At 42.5% G+C, this 17,465-nt stretch overlaps 1 protein-coding gene across 2 annotated transcripts in view; it reads left to right on the forward strand.

Moving 5' to 3' along the window:
* Positions 1-17,465, forward strand: part of SPTBN1 (spectrin, beta, non-erythrocytic 1) — a 137,745-nt gene that overhangs the window by 31,497 nt on the left and 88,783 nt on the right. The window contains exon 2 of one of the 2 annotated variants that reach the window (XM_014962415.1): positions 10,674-10,870. In XM_014962415.1, the coding sequence (XP_014817901.1) occupies positions 10,723-10,870 (148 nt within the window). In that variant the 5' untranslated portion in view covers positions 10,674-10,722. Of the gene's footprint in view, positions 1-10,670; positions 10,871-17,465 lie in introns of those variants that run through there. The other variant, XM_014962416.1, reaches the window with a different exon arrangement.

Here is a 17,465-nt window from a genome sequence, read left to right on the forward strand (position 1 = left end):
TACAGCGGTTTGAGCCCGCTCTCTGGTTTGTGTCCTCTCCCTCAGACACCCCTGGATTGTTGAGCCATGAGTGTGCTCAGCCTCCCACGGCTGTGTCTTCTCCTGGCTGTGCCCAGGTCAGCATTGCAGCATGACCCGGGTGGGCATCACATCCTCCTCCCTGTGGGAAGGAAACTGGGAGCGTGGGGATCCAGGGGAAGGAAGATGGCAGAGAGCCTGGGCAGAGGCTCTGCTTCACCCCTACTCATCTACAGCTGCAATATATGTTGATTGGGCTGGAACCTGTATGTTGCCCTTTCCCCCCTCACAAGTAAGCCTGGACATTCATCCAAATCCCTTGGAGCATGGTAGCCAGGTCCTATAGAGTTCTTTCTGCAGCTCGAGGTAGCTGTTATACCCTGTTGTATTCTCCTTTTGTTCCAGACCTTATTGCTCTCTGCAACTCCCTGAAAGGAGGGTGTAGAGAGGTGGGGGTCGGTCTCTTCTCCCAAGTCACAGGCGACAGGACAAGAGGAAATGGCCTCAAGTTGCACCAGGGGAGGTTTAGGCTGGATATTAGGAAACATTTTTTCACTGAAAGGGTTCTCAGGCATTGGAATGGGCTGCCCAGGGAGGTGGTTGAGGCACCATCCCTGGAGGTGTTCAAAAGACGGGTTGATGTAGTGCTGGGAGGGATGGTTTAGTGATGATGCTCCTTGTTTGTTGTGTGGGTGTCTATTTTTGTCAGTTAGGTTGACGGTTGGACAAGATGATCTTTAAGGTCCCTTCCAACCTAGAAGATTCTGTGATTCTGTTCATCAAACATCTCAGTGCTTGAAGTGTTACTGTGGTTAAGAAGTAATTCTTTGCTGCCCCCCCTTTTTTGTTCTGTGCCTGTTAGGTTTATAGTACTCCGGTAGCTGGACAACAGCACTGGGAAATAGTGTTTTGTATTCTCTGTACAGGCTGTACCTTTGGTCCACACTCCTGACCTCTAACGATTCCGGTCGCAAAGTCATCTCTGCACATTTATTAACTGTCAAAGAAGTTGGAAGAGATACAAGCCTACAAGGCTAGGAAGGGTGGGGTGCGGAAACGGAGAGGGAAAATTAAAGTACAAGAGAGACAGCAGCTGGTGGGCTGAATCCTCGGGCCTGTTGACTTGGCAGCCCTTCTCCTGCAAGGAGGTCAGAGCTATTGCATCTCAGGTTCCCGGAGAGAGACCACAGGAGGAAGAATATGCTTGTGGATTTAAGTGTGTCAATCCACTGTAGCTAGCTTTGAGCTAGCTTTTGCATTTGCACATCGCAGAGACAGGCTCAGTTGTGCTTGTTGCAAATGTTATTCAGGGTTATAAGACCCTCTCGGTAGGAGTGAGAAGTGAGGCAGAAACCTCCTGTTCTGGCTTTATGGTTGATGAAGACACGTTGCACAGCATCTCTGGTCTCTCTCCCATCCCCAGAGACTTGGCTGTAGCTCTCTTCGTTCAAATTAATATAACAGATGTGAACTTACATCTAAAAATTGCATGGTCACACATAGGCAATCACAGTAATTATTGAATGAGCAAGTCACTTCTGAGTTTTACATTTTTCACTGAGGAATGTTTCATTTTAGATTACCAGCTAGCTAGATACTTCAGCCGGTGCCATTTCCATGATGACTCTCAGCAGCCTGCAACAGGCTGGGTACCACCTGGCACTGCCAGTTTGCTGGAGCACTGGTTCTGGAGCACTATCAAAACAAACAGTCCTGTCGCTGAGGGCATTCAGGTTGTCTGGGACTTCCTGCCAAGTGAGGCTTGTGGCTAGGGTTGAGGTGTTAAGGTTTTTGGTGTACTCTGAGCACAGACAGTGATCCCTGACAGACTTCAGGCAGTGGGAGCGTCTCGGTTTTCAGTCCTTCACTGATGCACAGCTGGTTTCCAAAGATCAGTGCTCTGTTTCTCATAAGCAGGGTCATGAGAGAGTAGAGCCCAGAAAATGGGAAACTCCTTTCCAAGGGTAACTGGTTTTCATTGGAACTATGCTCTGCATACCACTTGAAAAAGACTAAAAAAGGCTTTTTGTTTTGTTCCACTGAGGAAAAAGGTAAATACCACTGTAGACGATTGTCCTATATTTTCACATTCTTTTGGTGAAGGTCAACCCACAGATAGCTTCTAGAACATGGTAATACTAAATATTGTCCTTTAACTTCCTAGTGACTGTGGAAGGAATTTTTTTGGTAGTTTCTTTGGAAGCATGTTGATATCTGTTGAAATATGTCAGCTTTTCTTCCTGCCAGGCCATAAGGCAAGATGCCCTTCACTAGCTTAAAGATCCCGCATCCATGAGTACTTTCAGCTGGATTCTTTAGAGGCGTTTGCAAAGCGCACCTTTGCCTTGCTCTTTGATCAGGATTGAGAAGGGTCAAATGCAGAGGCAAGATTTTAACAAGGTTGTTTGAAATCTAAATGCTCCTTTGAAACAAGGTCCCATCTTCATGGCACGTCTCTCAAAATCTGCTGGGGTAGGTGTCCATTCATAAATACAGAGACAGACAAATTTTCACTGCCTTGTCTCTTCTGCTGTAACCATGAAACGTCCAAATTGTGCTAAAGTGTGTATCAGAATAAAGGTTATCTTGACGGTAGGAGCCTACGTAACAAAGGTCCTTCCAATAATTCTGGAAGGGACTGAGCTGACCTGGGACCCTGTTTGATTTCAACTCCAGTTGATTTCCTCTTGTTGATTTCATTCTGCTTACTGCTATGAGCACCCTTTGTGGTGTATATGGCAGACATACTGTTAATTCAGCCTACTCATATTTTTAGTCACTTCATATCAACTTACTACCGTTGGGTTTTTGCTATTATGTTGTGGGTTTTTTTAATCAAAACGTTCAGGCAATTCCATGGATAAATTTTCTCTGTAAGTGTTTTATAGTAAAATAAGCACCTAGGCTGTAAATGTTGAAGGGCTTTTGGCCTGCTGACAGTCATATTCCTCAGAAAAAGTATTGTCATGCCAACTGTTTGTTACAGATGACCTCACAGATCAGCACACACAGGTGCACAAACGTGTATTACTTGTCTTGTAAAGCCCTAACAACATTCAGGATGCTATTCCAGTCACTGTCTGGAATAAGGTTACTGATTTTGCTGCTCATTTTTCACTTTTCAGTTTCAAAGAGACCAACTGCATTTGGTTTTGGATAGCCAAGCACCAGAACAAGTCTGCAAAATTTGAATAGGAGATTTAGCAGATTTATTTAAAACTTATGAATTTTACTTCATGGGAATATTTTCATTGCGCCTAGGCTTTGTTAAAGGTATCTTCTGGATGGGTTTACCCTATACAGAAATGCAGGTTTTTCTGGAAATGGGTGGGAGACATATTAACTGGGATATAGAAGTTAACAAATAATAGATGCAGGTATGGAGGTGGGGAGAGAAACTGTAGAGCAGAGCTGATGAGCTGGTCCCCCAGGTTTTTTCCAGCTAAGCCGTTTGCATAGCAGGACACTCCCAGATATCCTGATAATTCAACAGGCTGTCTTTAACTGACTTAGGAAAGACTCTGTGAAGGTGATGAAAGTGTTTTTTAAAAGCAGTTGACTAAGAGCTGTGCAAGTTGAAATCTATGGGAATTTCTTTATTCACTTAATTAGAAGTGGTAAATAGGATGACAGGTTTTAGAAAATGCCTGGCTGATGTTTCACAAGACAAAAGAGTTTTTGGATGCTGAGGTGCATTTCTTTCAGTCACATTGGGTATAAAGGTGGCTTGTGAGATTGAGTGAAGCCATATTTAATCCATGGACCTCACTTGAGCAGCCATGGACTAATTTTGGATGTACTTGAGCTGAACCTTACTCTTGTAAAACTACTAAATTGCATTTAGCCCTCGACTCAGCTTGTGTAAACCTTGCCCAGCAGTGATCGTTGAAGGAAAAGTATAAGTACGTGAGGAAAGAGGTTGAGTACTCTTGTTTTGCTTAAAAACTGAATAAGGAGGTTGTATTCTTTAAGCCTGGGACTAGCACTCACAGTATGTGGAGTTTTATTAACACAATCCTCATGTGTGTTCTGTGCCTCTGTGTGTAAATTGGTGCCACCATCCAGTTTCGGCCTGGATCCTCGTAGACTTTCCCTTTCAGTAGAGATGGAAGAATACCACTCACTAGAAGTGTGCAAACGGCTGATTACCAGAGTCCTCTCCACCTCCTTCCCCTTACAAAATGTGTTTCTTTTACATTCTTCAAGTGATGAGGGGAAAAGGAAGGGCAGTCCCAGAAGGGATTCAGTGTTTTCCCCACCCGTAAGTTTTATGTGTGGTAATGTTCCATTCTGCTTGATTTTTGTACTCCTCTTTGTTAACTTCTTTCAGAAACCTGCCACTTTCTACCTAAAATGTCTCACTTTTTTTCTGGCTTAGTCTTTTCATGGTTTGTATATAGTTGATGGAGGGGCATGGGCTTCTCTGGAGGTTCATTAGAGGCAATATGTAATCTGGGATGGTCCATAGGGAAATGTAGGAACCCAGAGCATCTCACCTCACAGCTCCTATTATGTGTCTGATCTCGGATGAAACCAGTATGAAGTTTCCCCCTCCTTTTTGATTTTAGGAAGCCTTTCAAATAATGTTGGCATATTACGGATTGGATCCTGAGCTGGTTGAAGCTACTTCAGATTACAGAGTACAAATTTGGACCCTGCATATCAATTAATTTATTCTAGAGTTTTCACAAAAAAAGTGTTGGAATCCAGATTTGCTGGGTAATGGATGAGAAACTGGGTGACATTTTATAGCTTTAAATGTGGAGAGAATCAGATTAGAAGATTTTAATGGTCCTTGCTGGAATGGAAAGGTTGGAAATAGAGATTTTGTTCATGTTTACCAGCTAACTTTTTTCAGTCATCATCATTTCCTCTGTGCTCTTGGCTGGGATGCTGGGTGCCTAGTTGTAAGCACTGTATTTGCTGAACCAGTTTGAATCTTTGTCTTGTGTATTGCACATGTTGATCATGGGTGTGTGACAGTCACCCCTGCTGGAAACACTTGGGTTTCCAGTACAGTGAGCTGTATTTTTGTTTACAGCGAACGGCGCAAATGCTTTTTGAAGTTGTTTCAATGCTTAGGTAATACATACCAGTCTCCCAGCTAGAGTGTGATATCCTGGGGACTTCAGAAGAAGAATATGATCCTGTAAGCCACTTTTAACTCCATGGTTGCTGTTTTTCAAGTGATGGGTTGTCTGAGGTGTGGGAAGTAGACCTCACTCCTGGAGGATGGGCTGCATGATTCTGATGACCTTTGCACGCTTTTCCAGCCTTCATTGGGAATAAAGAGGCTTCAGTCTTGCTTTGTGCATTCCTCAAGTGTCTGTGCCCTACATGCTGATTGTGGCATTTGACTTCCCAGTAGCACTGCCTGTCCGCCCCTTTCCTGTGACCTTTCAGGGTGCTTTCAGCTTCAGCCTCCACGTCCCACAGCGCAGACGGCCAGAGGAGCCAGCACCAGAAAGTGGGTTGACTCAGGCAACAAGCAGGAAAGCAGAAACAAAATACACGGAGTGCTCTTGGGTTGGAAAACACAGAAAAAGTTTTGTTCTTTTTGTTGAAGGAAAGATGGGATTGGGAGCCAGGCCCTTCACATGAGAGAGAGAGGATATTGGAGGTCAAGGGAGTTAAAGCCTTGCCATATTAGTACTTCAATTATTTTACAATTGGTTTAGCAGCTGAAACAACAAACCAAAATGTAAGTGATTGTCCATGATGCCCTGTCAGGACAGGGGAAGCTTCTTTCTCTAAAGACAGTGTTGCATCGTACAAAGTGATGGTCTCCGGGCTGGGCATGGAGACAGGCTGGAAAACAGCTCCTCAGACTTCAGGCTAAGTGAGTATAACACCTGAACTAGATTTTCCTCTAAAGTGAATTTGTTGCAAAAGAGTTGGACTAATTACCCTAGACCAAGTCATCAGTGGGAGAAATGCAGTACAGACTGGGAGTGAAAGCACCTGGAGGTGGATGTCCTGCAAAAAGGGTAATTGAATTGATTCCTGTGCTCATCCAGCCTTGGTTTCAGAGAGAGCTACCAGAAAGGAGGTGGTTTGTAATTTTGGTGTCTTTGATGTACATATCTGATACATAGGAAATAGAGAGAAAACATTTCTTTTATTCCAATGGTTGTGCTCATACTTGTTCCTGGGCCACGTAGTCTGTAACCTGGAGATGGAAGTGTCCATATCCCATTTTCAGTCCTCTCAGCCACAGTCGTACACAATTTATCTTAACTAACAGAAAAAGTGCAATAGGTTGGACTGTCCATTAGACAGGGAATAGACTATTTACATAAGTAATTAGACCATTTGAGGATTGCAGCTCAAAATATATTTTCTTCAATCATAACATCATAAAAACCTCTTGACAATTCTTAGATAGTAAGAGTAACATGAAACTAACTACAGTTTACATTGTTTCATGGAAGAATAGTAACTCTTGAAAAAATAATGTTTGCTTTAAAGTAATATAACTATTAAGAAGTAATTCCAGATGTGTGGTTATGGCAGAATTTCAGTGATTATAGTCTTAGCCTGTTTTGTGAATTGCGTTATTGCATTTAAAAGTAGCCAAGGATTTTTTTTTTAAATGAACTCATTCTTCAGATGGTCTGAATAAAACTGTTTATTTTCTATTATCTGAGAAACAAACGGAGCAGAATCTGGTTTATTTATGAAAGTAAATACAAAAGGTCTGACCCCTGGATATTGCCTTTGAAAATTGTCTGAGAAAATGCTCTTCCTGGTAGCTGATTCTTTCTTCAAGCCATTTCTTCTTTTTGAAGATAATGCCAACCCCCCCGCCCTCAAATTATGCAATATATTTTAAAGAATGCTTTGAAATTAGATGGTTTGATCTCTTTAGTTTCATGAGGTCTTCTAGTATTGTATCAACTGCAGAAGGCAATACAGTGTTATATTTTATCAATTACGATAGAAGTTTTCAAATTTACAAAACCTTTCTTTGCCCATGGTGGCGAGTCTGTGCTGAGTACTTTGGGAGTGGAGCAGTTGCATGCTATTTATTAGTTCACCCATGTGCTTGCTTATCCCTCTAATTACCTTCTAATGTCTCCCAAGGCCCAGGTGCACACAGTGCTGGCATGTAATTTTTGGAGGACGTGGACTAGCTGAGCAATCCCAGTGCCTGTTCTCTGTTTTTAAGCCCTTTATGAGGGCTACCTAGAGTCCATATCTGAATTGTGAACAGTAATGAAGTTAGGACCTTCCATTTCTAAAATGCCTTGTTACGAGTAGGTTTGTATTTGTCATATTCTGAGAATGGGTTGGCTTGGAGTTGTCTGTATTAAGACTGCTCTGGTTGTTGACAGTTGAAATTCATGTTACATTTGGCTCTCCAAAGAAAACATTGTTCCTTTATTAGGTTGGCATTTCAGCTTAAAGCCAGGCCAGGATGTTTAAATTACAAAGGTTGTTCCTGCTCGGGCACAGGCTTTCCTTCTGTCCCTGTGCTTTCTGCTTGTGCTACATATTCTATAGTGAATTCTTGCAGGGGTGTTAGTGGGCGCTTTGCGCCTGAGTGGAGAGTGCTGCAGTGAGCTAATGGCACACAATGCAACTGTCTCCTGCTTTGTGCTGACTGCACAGTTAATGAAACAAATCTGTACTCACAAAGTACTTGTTGAAATCATCCAGCTGAAGAGGCCTGACCAAATATAATTATGGTATCGAGCAGCAGCTAGTGCAAGTAACATGTTGAGCTTAAAATGAATATATAAATATATGTTACATTTAGGCATATGTTATAGACACACTTTTTTTTCAGCTTATGTCTTTCAACTGCAGGGCTAATTTTATGTCTGACATCTCACTTGAGGTCATTAATAGTGAACTCATCTGCATTAAGAGCTGCAGAAAATTTCTCCAACATTTTTACTCTTCACTCTCTGGGCAGCTGCAGACAGTGTTGGTGTTTCCATTTGTCAAATAGAGACACCCATAACTTAGAAACAAGATTTGCTTTTGTAGCTCAGCCCATTTGCAGGACCTCCATTTCTGTAGTAAGAAACCTGGACCTTTCTGCTGGAGCTCGTGTTGATAGAGCTCCAGCTGGAGTTGCTGGAGAGTTGCTGGAGCTCCCTGTTCCCAGAGGCATCAGGGGGCTTTGCTGGACAAGAGCTGCACCAGGAGTCCTAAGAAAATTTTTTTTCAAGACAGGCTGAAGGTGGTGGTTACACATTAAGTAGCTGGGTCTGCCTTCAGAAGAAGGCTGGGCCACTTATTTCAGTTAAGATTGAGTTGTATTATCCTCACCACAGAAGTGCTTTGCTGCAAGGTAGTTGTTTTCATCACTGTAGCGTGTGTCTGCTACCCCTCTGTGTTGTCCCTGTGTCACTGAGCCACACCTCAGCAAAGGGAGCTTGATGTCAGCCAGTGAAAGAGGCACTGCTTTTGCTTTTACCATCTTTACAGAATCAGAACAAGGATGCAAGATTTCCAGCCCTATAGGTGTTGAATAAGAGGCCCATTTCATGCTCAATTTAACTTTATCTGGGATATATTTTGCTTGTGTGGTGCTCAGGAAGGGTAAGAGAAGTGATAAAGCACAAGTTATAGTTGAATTTATTCTGGATCCAGTTATGTGTACATGTAAACACAGATGATACAGAAATGAATGAAATCTGCCAGCTTGTAGCATCTATACTGAATTATATATTCATATATAATATGATATATGCATATATTATATATGCATCCTGTTTCTAAGTTCTCTGCTTTCATTTGTAGAGTTTGAGCTGCTGCTTTTCCAGTGGCATATCTCCTCCTCTTCACTGGGCTTTTGAATACAGAAAGCTGAAAAGATTGAAACTGGTGCTGTAGAACAGCCTGATTCCACTCATTGTTTATACCATGGTTGCTCCATGGATTTTATTGGAATTAACCCGGATTTCTGCCTGGGTACAGGAATCAATGGGAGCATTTTTTCCAGGCTTGATAGCAGATGAGTATCAGGTGGTGAATGCTGTGCAGAATGTTTCAGGTGGGACTTCATCCTTTCCCCCGTCTTTGCTCCGTTCTTTTGTTTGTTCACAGCAGCAGATTCCTGCCGAGGAAGCTCCATCACCAGAGCTCCCTGCTGGAAAATGTCAGCCTAGGCTTGTGCAAGGGACAATAATTTTAAAGACCTTTCCCAGAGCAAGGGTTTTTTTTAATATTCTTTCAGTCTGTTGGCAGCTTACCATAACTCAAATAGTTTCTTCTTGTCAAGGTTGAATCTCTCACAAATGGGCTCCGGTAACAGCTTATTGGGTAAAAACCCCAAGTGTGGCTCGTTTCCCCTTTCTGTGCAAAAAAAAAGAAAATAAAGGGAGTACTTTGCAAGTAAATTTATGAGGAACCTCCTCATCTGCGGTGGGGAATAAAAGAAAATCAAACTGGCCTTTTTATCCTGGGACCGTGTGGAAAACGAATTCTTCTCGAGCGTGCAAGCAGTGACAGTAAATGTGTTGTTTTTGCCCTGTGAGCTGGGTTTGTGTCAGCTGCAGGGTCTCCCCACCGTTTGGACTGCACGCAGGCTGTCAGTCCGTCCCTTCTCCCTCGGGCAGGGCTGCGGTGGGACAGGGCTGCGGTGGGACAGGGCTGCGGTGGGACAGGGCTGCGGGAGCAGGGATGCGGTGGGACAGGGATGCGGTGGGACAGGGCTGCGGGAGCAGGGATGCGGTGCCGGGCCCTGCTCCCCGGCGTCAGTAGGTGGCACCAGATGCCGGACCAGCAGAGGGTGGGTTGTCCCCTCTTTGCCCACTGATCCACAAAATTAAGAGATTTTTCTCGGGTACTGCCTTTAGTGTGACCATTTTTGTTAAAACCCCCTTTCCCAAACGTTTAACTGTGTTCTGGATATTAGGAAAAATTTTTTCACTGAAAGGGTTGTCAGGCATTGGAATGGGCTGCCCAGGGAGGGGGTTGAGGCCCCATCCCTGGAGGTGTTCAAAAGACGGGTTGATGTAGTGCTGGGAGGTCTGGTTTAGTGATGATGCTCCTTGTTTGTTGTGTGGGTGTCTATTTTTGTCAGTTGGGTTGACGGTTGGACAAGATGATCTTTGAGGTCCCTTCCAACCTAGAAGATTCTGTGATTTCTATAACTATTCTATTTTTATAAAGGTGAATTGTGTGTTTGCTCTTCAGGGTCAGCTCTTGTGTCTCTTGGATCACTGGTTTTGGAGGCTTTGGGTTATGGAGGATGCAACACAGCTGCTGCTTCCGTCCCGGTGATGCGGAGAGCTTTGGATCTGTGCTCACAGCCCCTCATTTCGCAGCCATTTATAACCTTCCTCCTCCTCCCCTTGAGGAGGTGTTAGGAGCTTTTATATTTAGTGCTGCTAAGTACATGCAAATTCTGATTGGACAACAGTATGAATATGCTAACAGTATCCGACTGCCTGAAAGAGGAGAACCTCATGTAAAGAGCTGCGTTGGTGGGCTACCATTTTGTTGCTAGGGAGGGTTCAAAGCAATGCATCGGGTCGTTGTATTTGTCTGGAGTAGTTCATAAATAAATTCCCATGACTGGTCACAGGCTTTGAGTGAAAGTAATTGATTTTTGAAAGGCAAAGTCTTGAGCTTAAATTTTACTACTTTCTTCCAATATATGTACATTGTCTAAATTATTGTTATGTATTTTTCTTTTGCAGAGGTTTTTAAGAAGAATCTGATGGTGAGACTAGGTTAAGAAGACTCAGGATGACGACAACAGTAGCGACAGATTATGACAATATTGAAATCCAACAGCAGTACAGCGATGTCAACAACCGCTGGGACGTCGATGACTGGGACAATGAAAATAGTTCTGCTCGACTGTTTGAACGATCCCGCATCAAGGCCCTAGCTGGTAAGCTCTGATCACACGACCAAAACTCTGACGCTTGTCTGTCAGAGTATGGGCTTCTGTCTGTGCCTGCACCTTGTCAGTAAACTCGAGCTGAAATTTTCCTGAGGTCAAGTGCAGTTTGACCAACCTTTTTTTGAGATAGTTTTGTCTATTGACATCAGTGGGACGTGATGGTCTCGCGTTGCTTTGCAGGATGTCCTCCTATCTGACGTTTTGCTGTTCAGATTTACTACGGAGACTTCTTTGGTGTAAGCACAGAAAAGCAGAAATTTAATCTGTGTATTTTTATATTTTTTTTTTTTAATTAGAAGGTTGTAGTGACTGTTTCCCACTTCATCAGTCTCTCAGATATTAACTGTTTTGGCTGTGTATTCAAATTATTTTGATTGGGTTTCTGTGATTGGCAATGATGTTGATTTCCAGATTTGGAAAAAATCAGAAGGATAACAAAATTCTGCTTCAAAATATCTTCATTTGCAAGTGTTCAAAACATCTCACCTGTCCTGAAATGGAGGAATGTGGTGTGTGGAGACTGCATTATTTACTAAATGGCAACAGAAACTACAAATTTTTCTTAAGAAGCAGACCTTCTGAAATATGTGACAGTTTCTGCTGAATTACACTCTCATCAGCAGAGAAATGAAATTTGATTTTTTTTTGTGTAAATGAAATCAGTATTTTTAGAAAAACATTTTATTATTGCGTATTAGAGGCTGTACATTAACTAAATTTGTTTATGCAGCAAGGAGACTGTCATGTCCTTTCAGCTCTGAGGCACTGCCCTGCAAAGCCATTTTTCTGCATTCTGTAAATGATTTCCTGACTCGTATGGTAGCATGCCCACATTCCTGACCTCTGAACAAAATTGCTCAGTGCCATGGGACGTACTGTAAGCATGGAAAACAGCTCTAAATACACTGAGCTTTCTGCTAGTGAAATCTTAGTTTCAAGGACCTTTTTAAATCCAACACGTTATAAAATGTGTTGAAACGGGTTTATTAAATTAACTGTACTGAGACAAAGGTATCATTTGTTTCATTTGTGATTCCAATGGGACTGACCCCAGAGCACAGCCTGCCCTTTCCCCCCTTGATGCTGGCTGTGGGAATGCATTAGATGCAGAACACCTTGACGTGCCGGGCACAGGGCAGGATCAGGTTTGGAGCTGAGCAACAGGGAAATGAAGTAGTTCAGGCAGGTGGGCAGACAGCAGATCATATAACTCCTTACTGAGGCCAGTAATCTTATCGACTTAATGGAACTGCACCCAGAAAGGATGCGTGTTGAATTTTGCTATCTTTAGAAGACTTTTAATTACAGCAGTTCTCATCACAGCATGCATTTGGAATTACAGGTAAAATGCCTGCCCTCAAATGGGGCTGTGCTGAGTGGGGTCAGAAGCAGCCTGACTGATGCCTTTGGTGGTAGATGAGAAGAATCTTGACTTGTTTAGGTTTTTTTTAATAGTTTGATCTTGTTTGAGAAAGAAATTGTATTTTACTCCTGCCACCTTCATGGTTGTAGGTTATAATATATTCCTTGGGTGGGAAGTGCTTTTGGTACAAAGCTCATTAGTCCCATTTGGATCCCAGATCTAGCCTTTGCTGCAGTTAGTTGTTCCACTTAATTCTGTGGCAAGCAGAGTAGTACACATGGAACTCTTATTTCAAGGAGAAGTAATGTAAGGAAAGTCCTTGAATTATTTAGATAGCCTAAAACAAATACTGACGTCAAAGCAAATAATTTTGCTGAAGATTCGATTCAGATGCATAGTCAAACATTTTCCCAGACTATGATGTATTTATTTGTTTTCTTAATAAGCGTTAATTGTAGCTATTTTAATTTGGTATGTTTCATACCTGTAATTCTCTACTGTTAGGGTTGAGAATGCTGTGTGCTGCCAAAATTTGGCTTAGCATGCTGCACTGCTGCAGCACAGCTTGAAAGCCTAATCGTAATGCAAGGAGAGAGGAACGAAGAGAGGTTTGTGTTGCAAATCAAAGGTTATAGTTAAAGGCTGAGCCATGGGTCTCCTGTTACTGTTCAACGTGTATTTTTGGATATGCTGCCTGTGTGGGTAATCTCTGAGATCTCCTCAGAGAGACAGGCACTTCCAGGTTTGTAACAGCTAGAGAAGTCAGCTTGCAGCCTGGAGCTGGGATAGCGATAGTCTCTGTCATTGTAATCTTTACACTGAGACAGGCTTTTTCTGTCTGGAAAGGTGTACTCTAATTCAGCTGCCTGTCACAGGACCAGATGTGGTAACGACTGTGAGATCCTGTGGCTGGTACTGCATACAAAGCCACGCTAGATGATATCAAGAGGCTCTTCTGGGCTCTAAAACCTGTCTATTGCACCATTACTTCCTTTAGGTGAATTTCGCTGCTCTCTGAAGCAGAAGTAGTTGTGTACCACCTGCAGGGCTCAGGTTCACTGAGTTAACACTCCAGTCTGACTTAGATGAGCACTGACTCTTCACGGGCACGAACATCTTCCTACACCTTCAAGATTCGCCGTCTTCTGACAACAGCGGTTTTCTTCCCAGAGGTCCTAGATTAGTTGTATCTGAACACTGCCTGTGGATGCCCAGCTCTTTCTGTGTGCCCTTCATTTAAGTGACAAGATAAATTAAAAGCCTGTCAATATCTTGCAGTTTATGAAATGCGTGTGTATCCTTATCTCCTTGTCATAGAATGAAAGGTTTCAAAACCCAAGTAAAACAGCCATAGGCGTTTTACACTGCCTGGCTAATGGCTGTGTACTCAACGTGAATCTTTCTGTTGGTGCAAGCATCTTCTGCCCACATTCTTCAACAAGTTGTGAAGTGCCTCTTCTATGAAGCTTCCATCTTGTATTGAATCTAGTTTACTGTAATTTAAATGAAACTTGTGTCCTTTAAGGTAAAGGTAGGTAATGGGTAGGCAAGAAGTGAGTTCTGTAGCCAGAGTCTGATACTCTATTCTAGAAAGAATCATAGTGTGCCCATGTTCCAACAGGATGCTGAAATATTTAAAGAGCAAAGCAGGAGATGGTGGTCAGAATAATCTGTGATCAGAACGGACAGTGTATTGGAGAAAACCTCAGTTAAAGCAGGTATAATATAATAGTAGCAGAAAAGCTCTGTAGTCATCACAGCAGCTGACAACCGGTATTTTTAAAGTGGTCTGTATACTGTGAAAACCAGAAAGTGAAGGATTGTTTCAGTTTAAAACAAGTAAATCATCTGGGAACTCAGCTTTCAATCACAATTCAGATTTGAAGGGATATGCAACCAGATTGGTTGCCATTCAAGTTGAACCAACTCACTCTGCAACTGATACGAGAAGAAGGTAACTGATCTCTACTTCGCAAAGTAAGATATCCCGCTGTAGGAAATAATCTTTCACCTGTCCTTGTTCTCTGTGGTTCTTTAGAAGGTCTTGCTGGAAGACCAGGTAATTCTGCCTGCTCTGTAGAAGCCAAAAAGGTATCATGTTTGTGCAAACTTCTTCACTCACAAATCCTCAGGTGTTGGATTTCGTCTGTCAAGGACCATTAGCTAACAAGATTTGCTGTGCAGCACCTGGGCACATAGAGCTCTTAAGGAAGCCTTAAGAAACAGTTTGGTTGTTCAGCAGAATTTTTCACACTCGGTCTGGGACTGTGACATTCAGATATACCGTGTTTCTTGTCCGAGATGCTGTTTTCAGGTAGCATGAGAAAGCTAACTGAAGAAATGGAACATTTTGGAGGTTATCAAATATTAAAAAATGCTTGACTAAAGTTATTTGATTTTCAGCTCATTTGTGTTTTGCCGTTTTGTCCTCTGGGTTCACCTGAGTTGCCCAGAAGGTCTGTGACTCAGCTGTCTGGCATATGAATTAAAAATAGTTTCAAAGTTTATGAAATAACAGAGGCATATCTTCTTAGCAAAGGGCAGATAAAGCTGCGTGTTCCTTTTTCAGCTCCACCTAGGTGACTGTGCATAGGTCAGGACACTTCCTAGCGTTGCATGTCACAGGGTTCATGGACCTTGCAGGGGCATACAAGTAAGAAGACTGCATTTGTCTTGCAGCTTTCCTTAGTTGTCCCTATTGCACAAAGAGAAACTAGGCTTCTAATTCATGCCAGTAACTTAAATTCTCCCAGAAACAAAGGGCAAAAACGTCAAAATTGTTACTGAGCTTATAGTACTAAAAACCTTTTGTTTTTAATATAGCGAAATATCAATTTCTTAAGGATAAAAAAGAGGGAAAACTTGCAGTGGGAAAGTGCTGGCTACCATGTGGGGCTAGTTAGCATTTTGGCCCTGATATTTGAGCCATTCCCCCCATGTCTCCACTGCAAAAAGTCAGCAAAATGACCTCCCAAAATAGCAAAAAAAGATAGATCCCCCCTGTAGTGCTCTTCAGGTATCATGCATCTGCTCGTCCCTGCTCTCCAGCCTGTCTCTCATAGCAAAGTTTCTACTGTTTCACTCTGAGTATACACTAAAGAGAGACAAAATCTGCACAGAGTGAAATTTCAGGTATCAAGTCAATAAAAAAAGACATAGTAAAATTATTTAGAGCTTAACAGAACAAGCCTTTGGTTTATTCTTGGCTTTGAAAGAACATACTGAGAATAATCTCTTGCAGTACATTTCATGAATATCTAATACCTGAGCTATCTGGGACTTGAAAAAGCAATGCACTAATTTTAATTACAGTGGTTAAGGAAAGGGAACTCAGCAGTATATTGGTGCTTGTAAATCAAGTCTGAAGGGCAGGTGAAGGATTCATTTGACACTAAACAGAAATAAAAACCTCACAGCACTGAAACTGCAGATGCATCTTCTCAGCGCTGGTGTGGCAGTGCTGGTTATTAGTCAGGGGTTTCGTTTAGCAGCCAAAGGCCTAATGCAGACTTACTCTGGGCAGTACAGAAGGGCTGATTTTGAAAAATCTTATTTTACTCAGGTAAAAGCTTATGGAATTATTTCAGCAAAAGATTTTCCAAATGCCAGCCTCACCCAATGCATTCCTTCTGGAATGATTTCTCTGCTGTTGTTTCCAAGCTGCAGTACGTAACACCAGTCTCCTACGGATTCTGGTTAAAAACGGGAGTATCATTTTGCATGTTCTGTGTCAAGCAGGCATCACGGGAGAAAGCATGGCAGCAGAGAAGCTGCTGTACTTACAGCATGTCACCTGCAGTGCTGGCTCTGATGACTGATAAACGCTGTGCTCTTATCAGAAAACAAGAAAAAAGCTTAGCTTGTCTGTTGCTGTTGATTAACGTGTTCATTTTTACAGTTGCTGGTGGAGAACTGTTTCTAAAGCAAATAGCAAAAACCAGACAATAAATAAGATTTTGCTCTTAGCATTTTTATTTTAAAGATCATCTGTAGACCGACACCAGAAGAAGTGTCACTTTATGCCTGCGGTACATAAAATAATTTTCAAGTAAAGGTGAACAGCTTGTATTCAGTGATGTCCCATCTGAAATGTAGTTTGGTACAGAGGTCCTTTGTATCTCGTTGCTACAGTAACATGGGTTCTGGTACCAGTTATGCATAGTTGTGGGTTTGATCTTTTCAGAATCAAACAAGTAGTGTGCAAACTATGTGGAGGTGTAAGTCAGATTCTTTGTAGTCTGATTAGATACTGGACCCGTGGTCCAATGTAGCTTCCTGAGTATAGAACCAGGCTTTTGAGAAAAAGTACTGGTGAATGTCACAATTTTCTGGAATCATACATGCTTGTCTGCTTCACGGTTAGTATTTATGATTCCTTAATAACAGAGTGAGGCATGAAAGTGATTGCGTCCTGGTGAATAACTGTAACCCAGCACACATTGCTCAGGCAGGACAAGTGGAACTGGAAAAATAGGCTTTTTGCTCCTTTGGAGAGGGAGCAGGGTAGGAGAAGTTGCTGGCAGCCCCACCCTGGAAAGTCTGACAGCTGTGGTGATTTTACATCTCTGATTAAATTCTTTCAAGACTAAGCAATATTGTGTTGGACGTAGATGGGAGAGCCCAGCGCCTTGTCAGCAAATGAGCCTGTATTGATCGATCTTTGGATTCCTGTGCATTAAGCTCCTGGATGGGAGTACAGGTACCATACCAGCTTCTTGGGGAGAACTCCAGACATACACCAGCCCTTAGCCACAAAGGGCGGGCTGTGCTTGGACAGGAATTCAGTAATTCAGCAAAAGAAGATAGAAGAGAATTCTGTACTGTAGTTAAGAAGTGATCAATTATAAAAAGCCATCTGTACCTAGAGGAAGAATATATAAAATTGATATATGTGTGCTGACTCTGTGTGTGTGCGTGCATACGTGCATCTGCTTTTAGGATATTACCAGTGAAATACCCATGAGGGTAATCCTGAAAGCAGGTAAATCTCCTTTATCGTACCTGGGGATTAGACACATGGGCACTGCGCTTTCATAGTGTGCTTGCTTACTTGCACTGATTTTTTTTTTTTTAGATGAGAACTATGCTTTCCTTTCCAGTCTGGCAGAGCACAGCTCTCTCCTGTCTATTTTAGTTTTCATCATCTGTTCATCACCATGGCATCAGGAAAGAGTAAAAGCACCGGGGGATGTGCTTTTGGCTGCCCACGACGCCGAGATG

This window comes from Calidris pugnax, unplaced genomic scaffold, assembly GCF_001431845.1.
Source record: "Calidris pugnax isolate Ruff unplaced genomic scaffold, ASM143184v1 scaffold147, whole genome shotgun sequence".
Classification (NCBI taxonomy): Eukaryota; Metazoa; Chordata; class Aves; order Charadriiformes; family Scolopacidae; genus Calidris; species Calidris pugnax.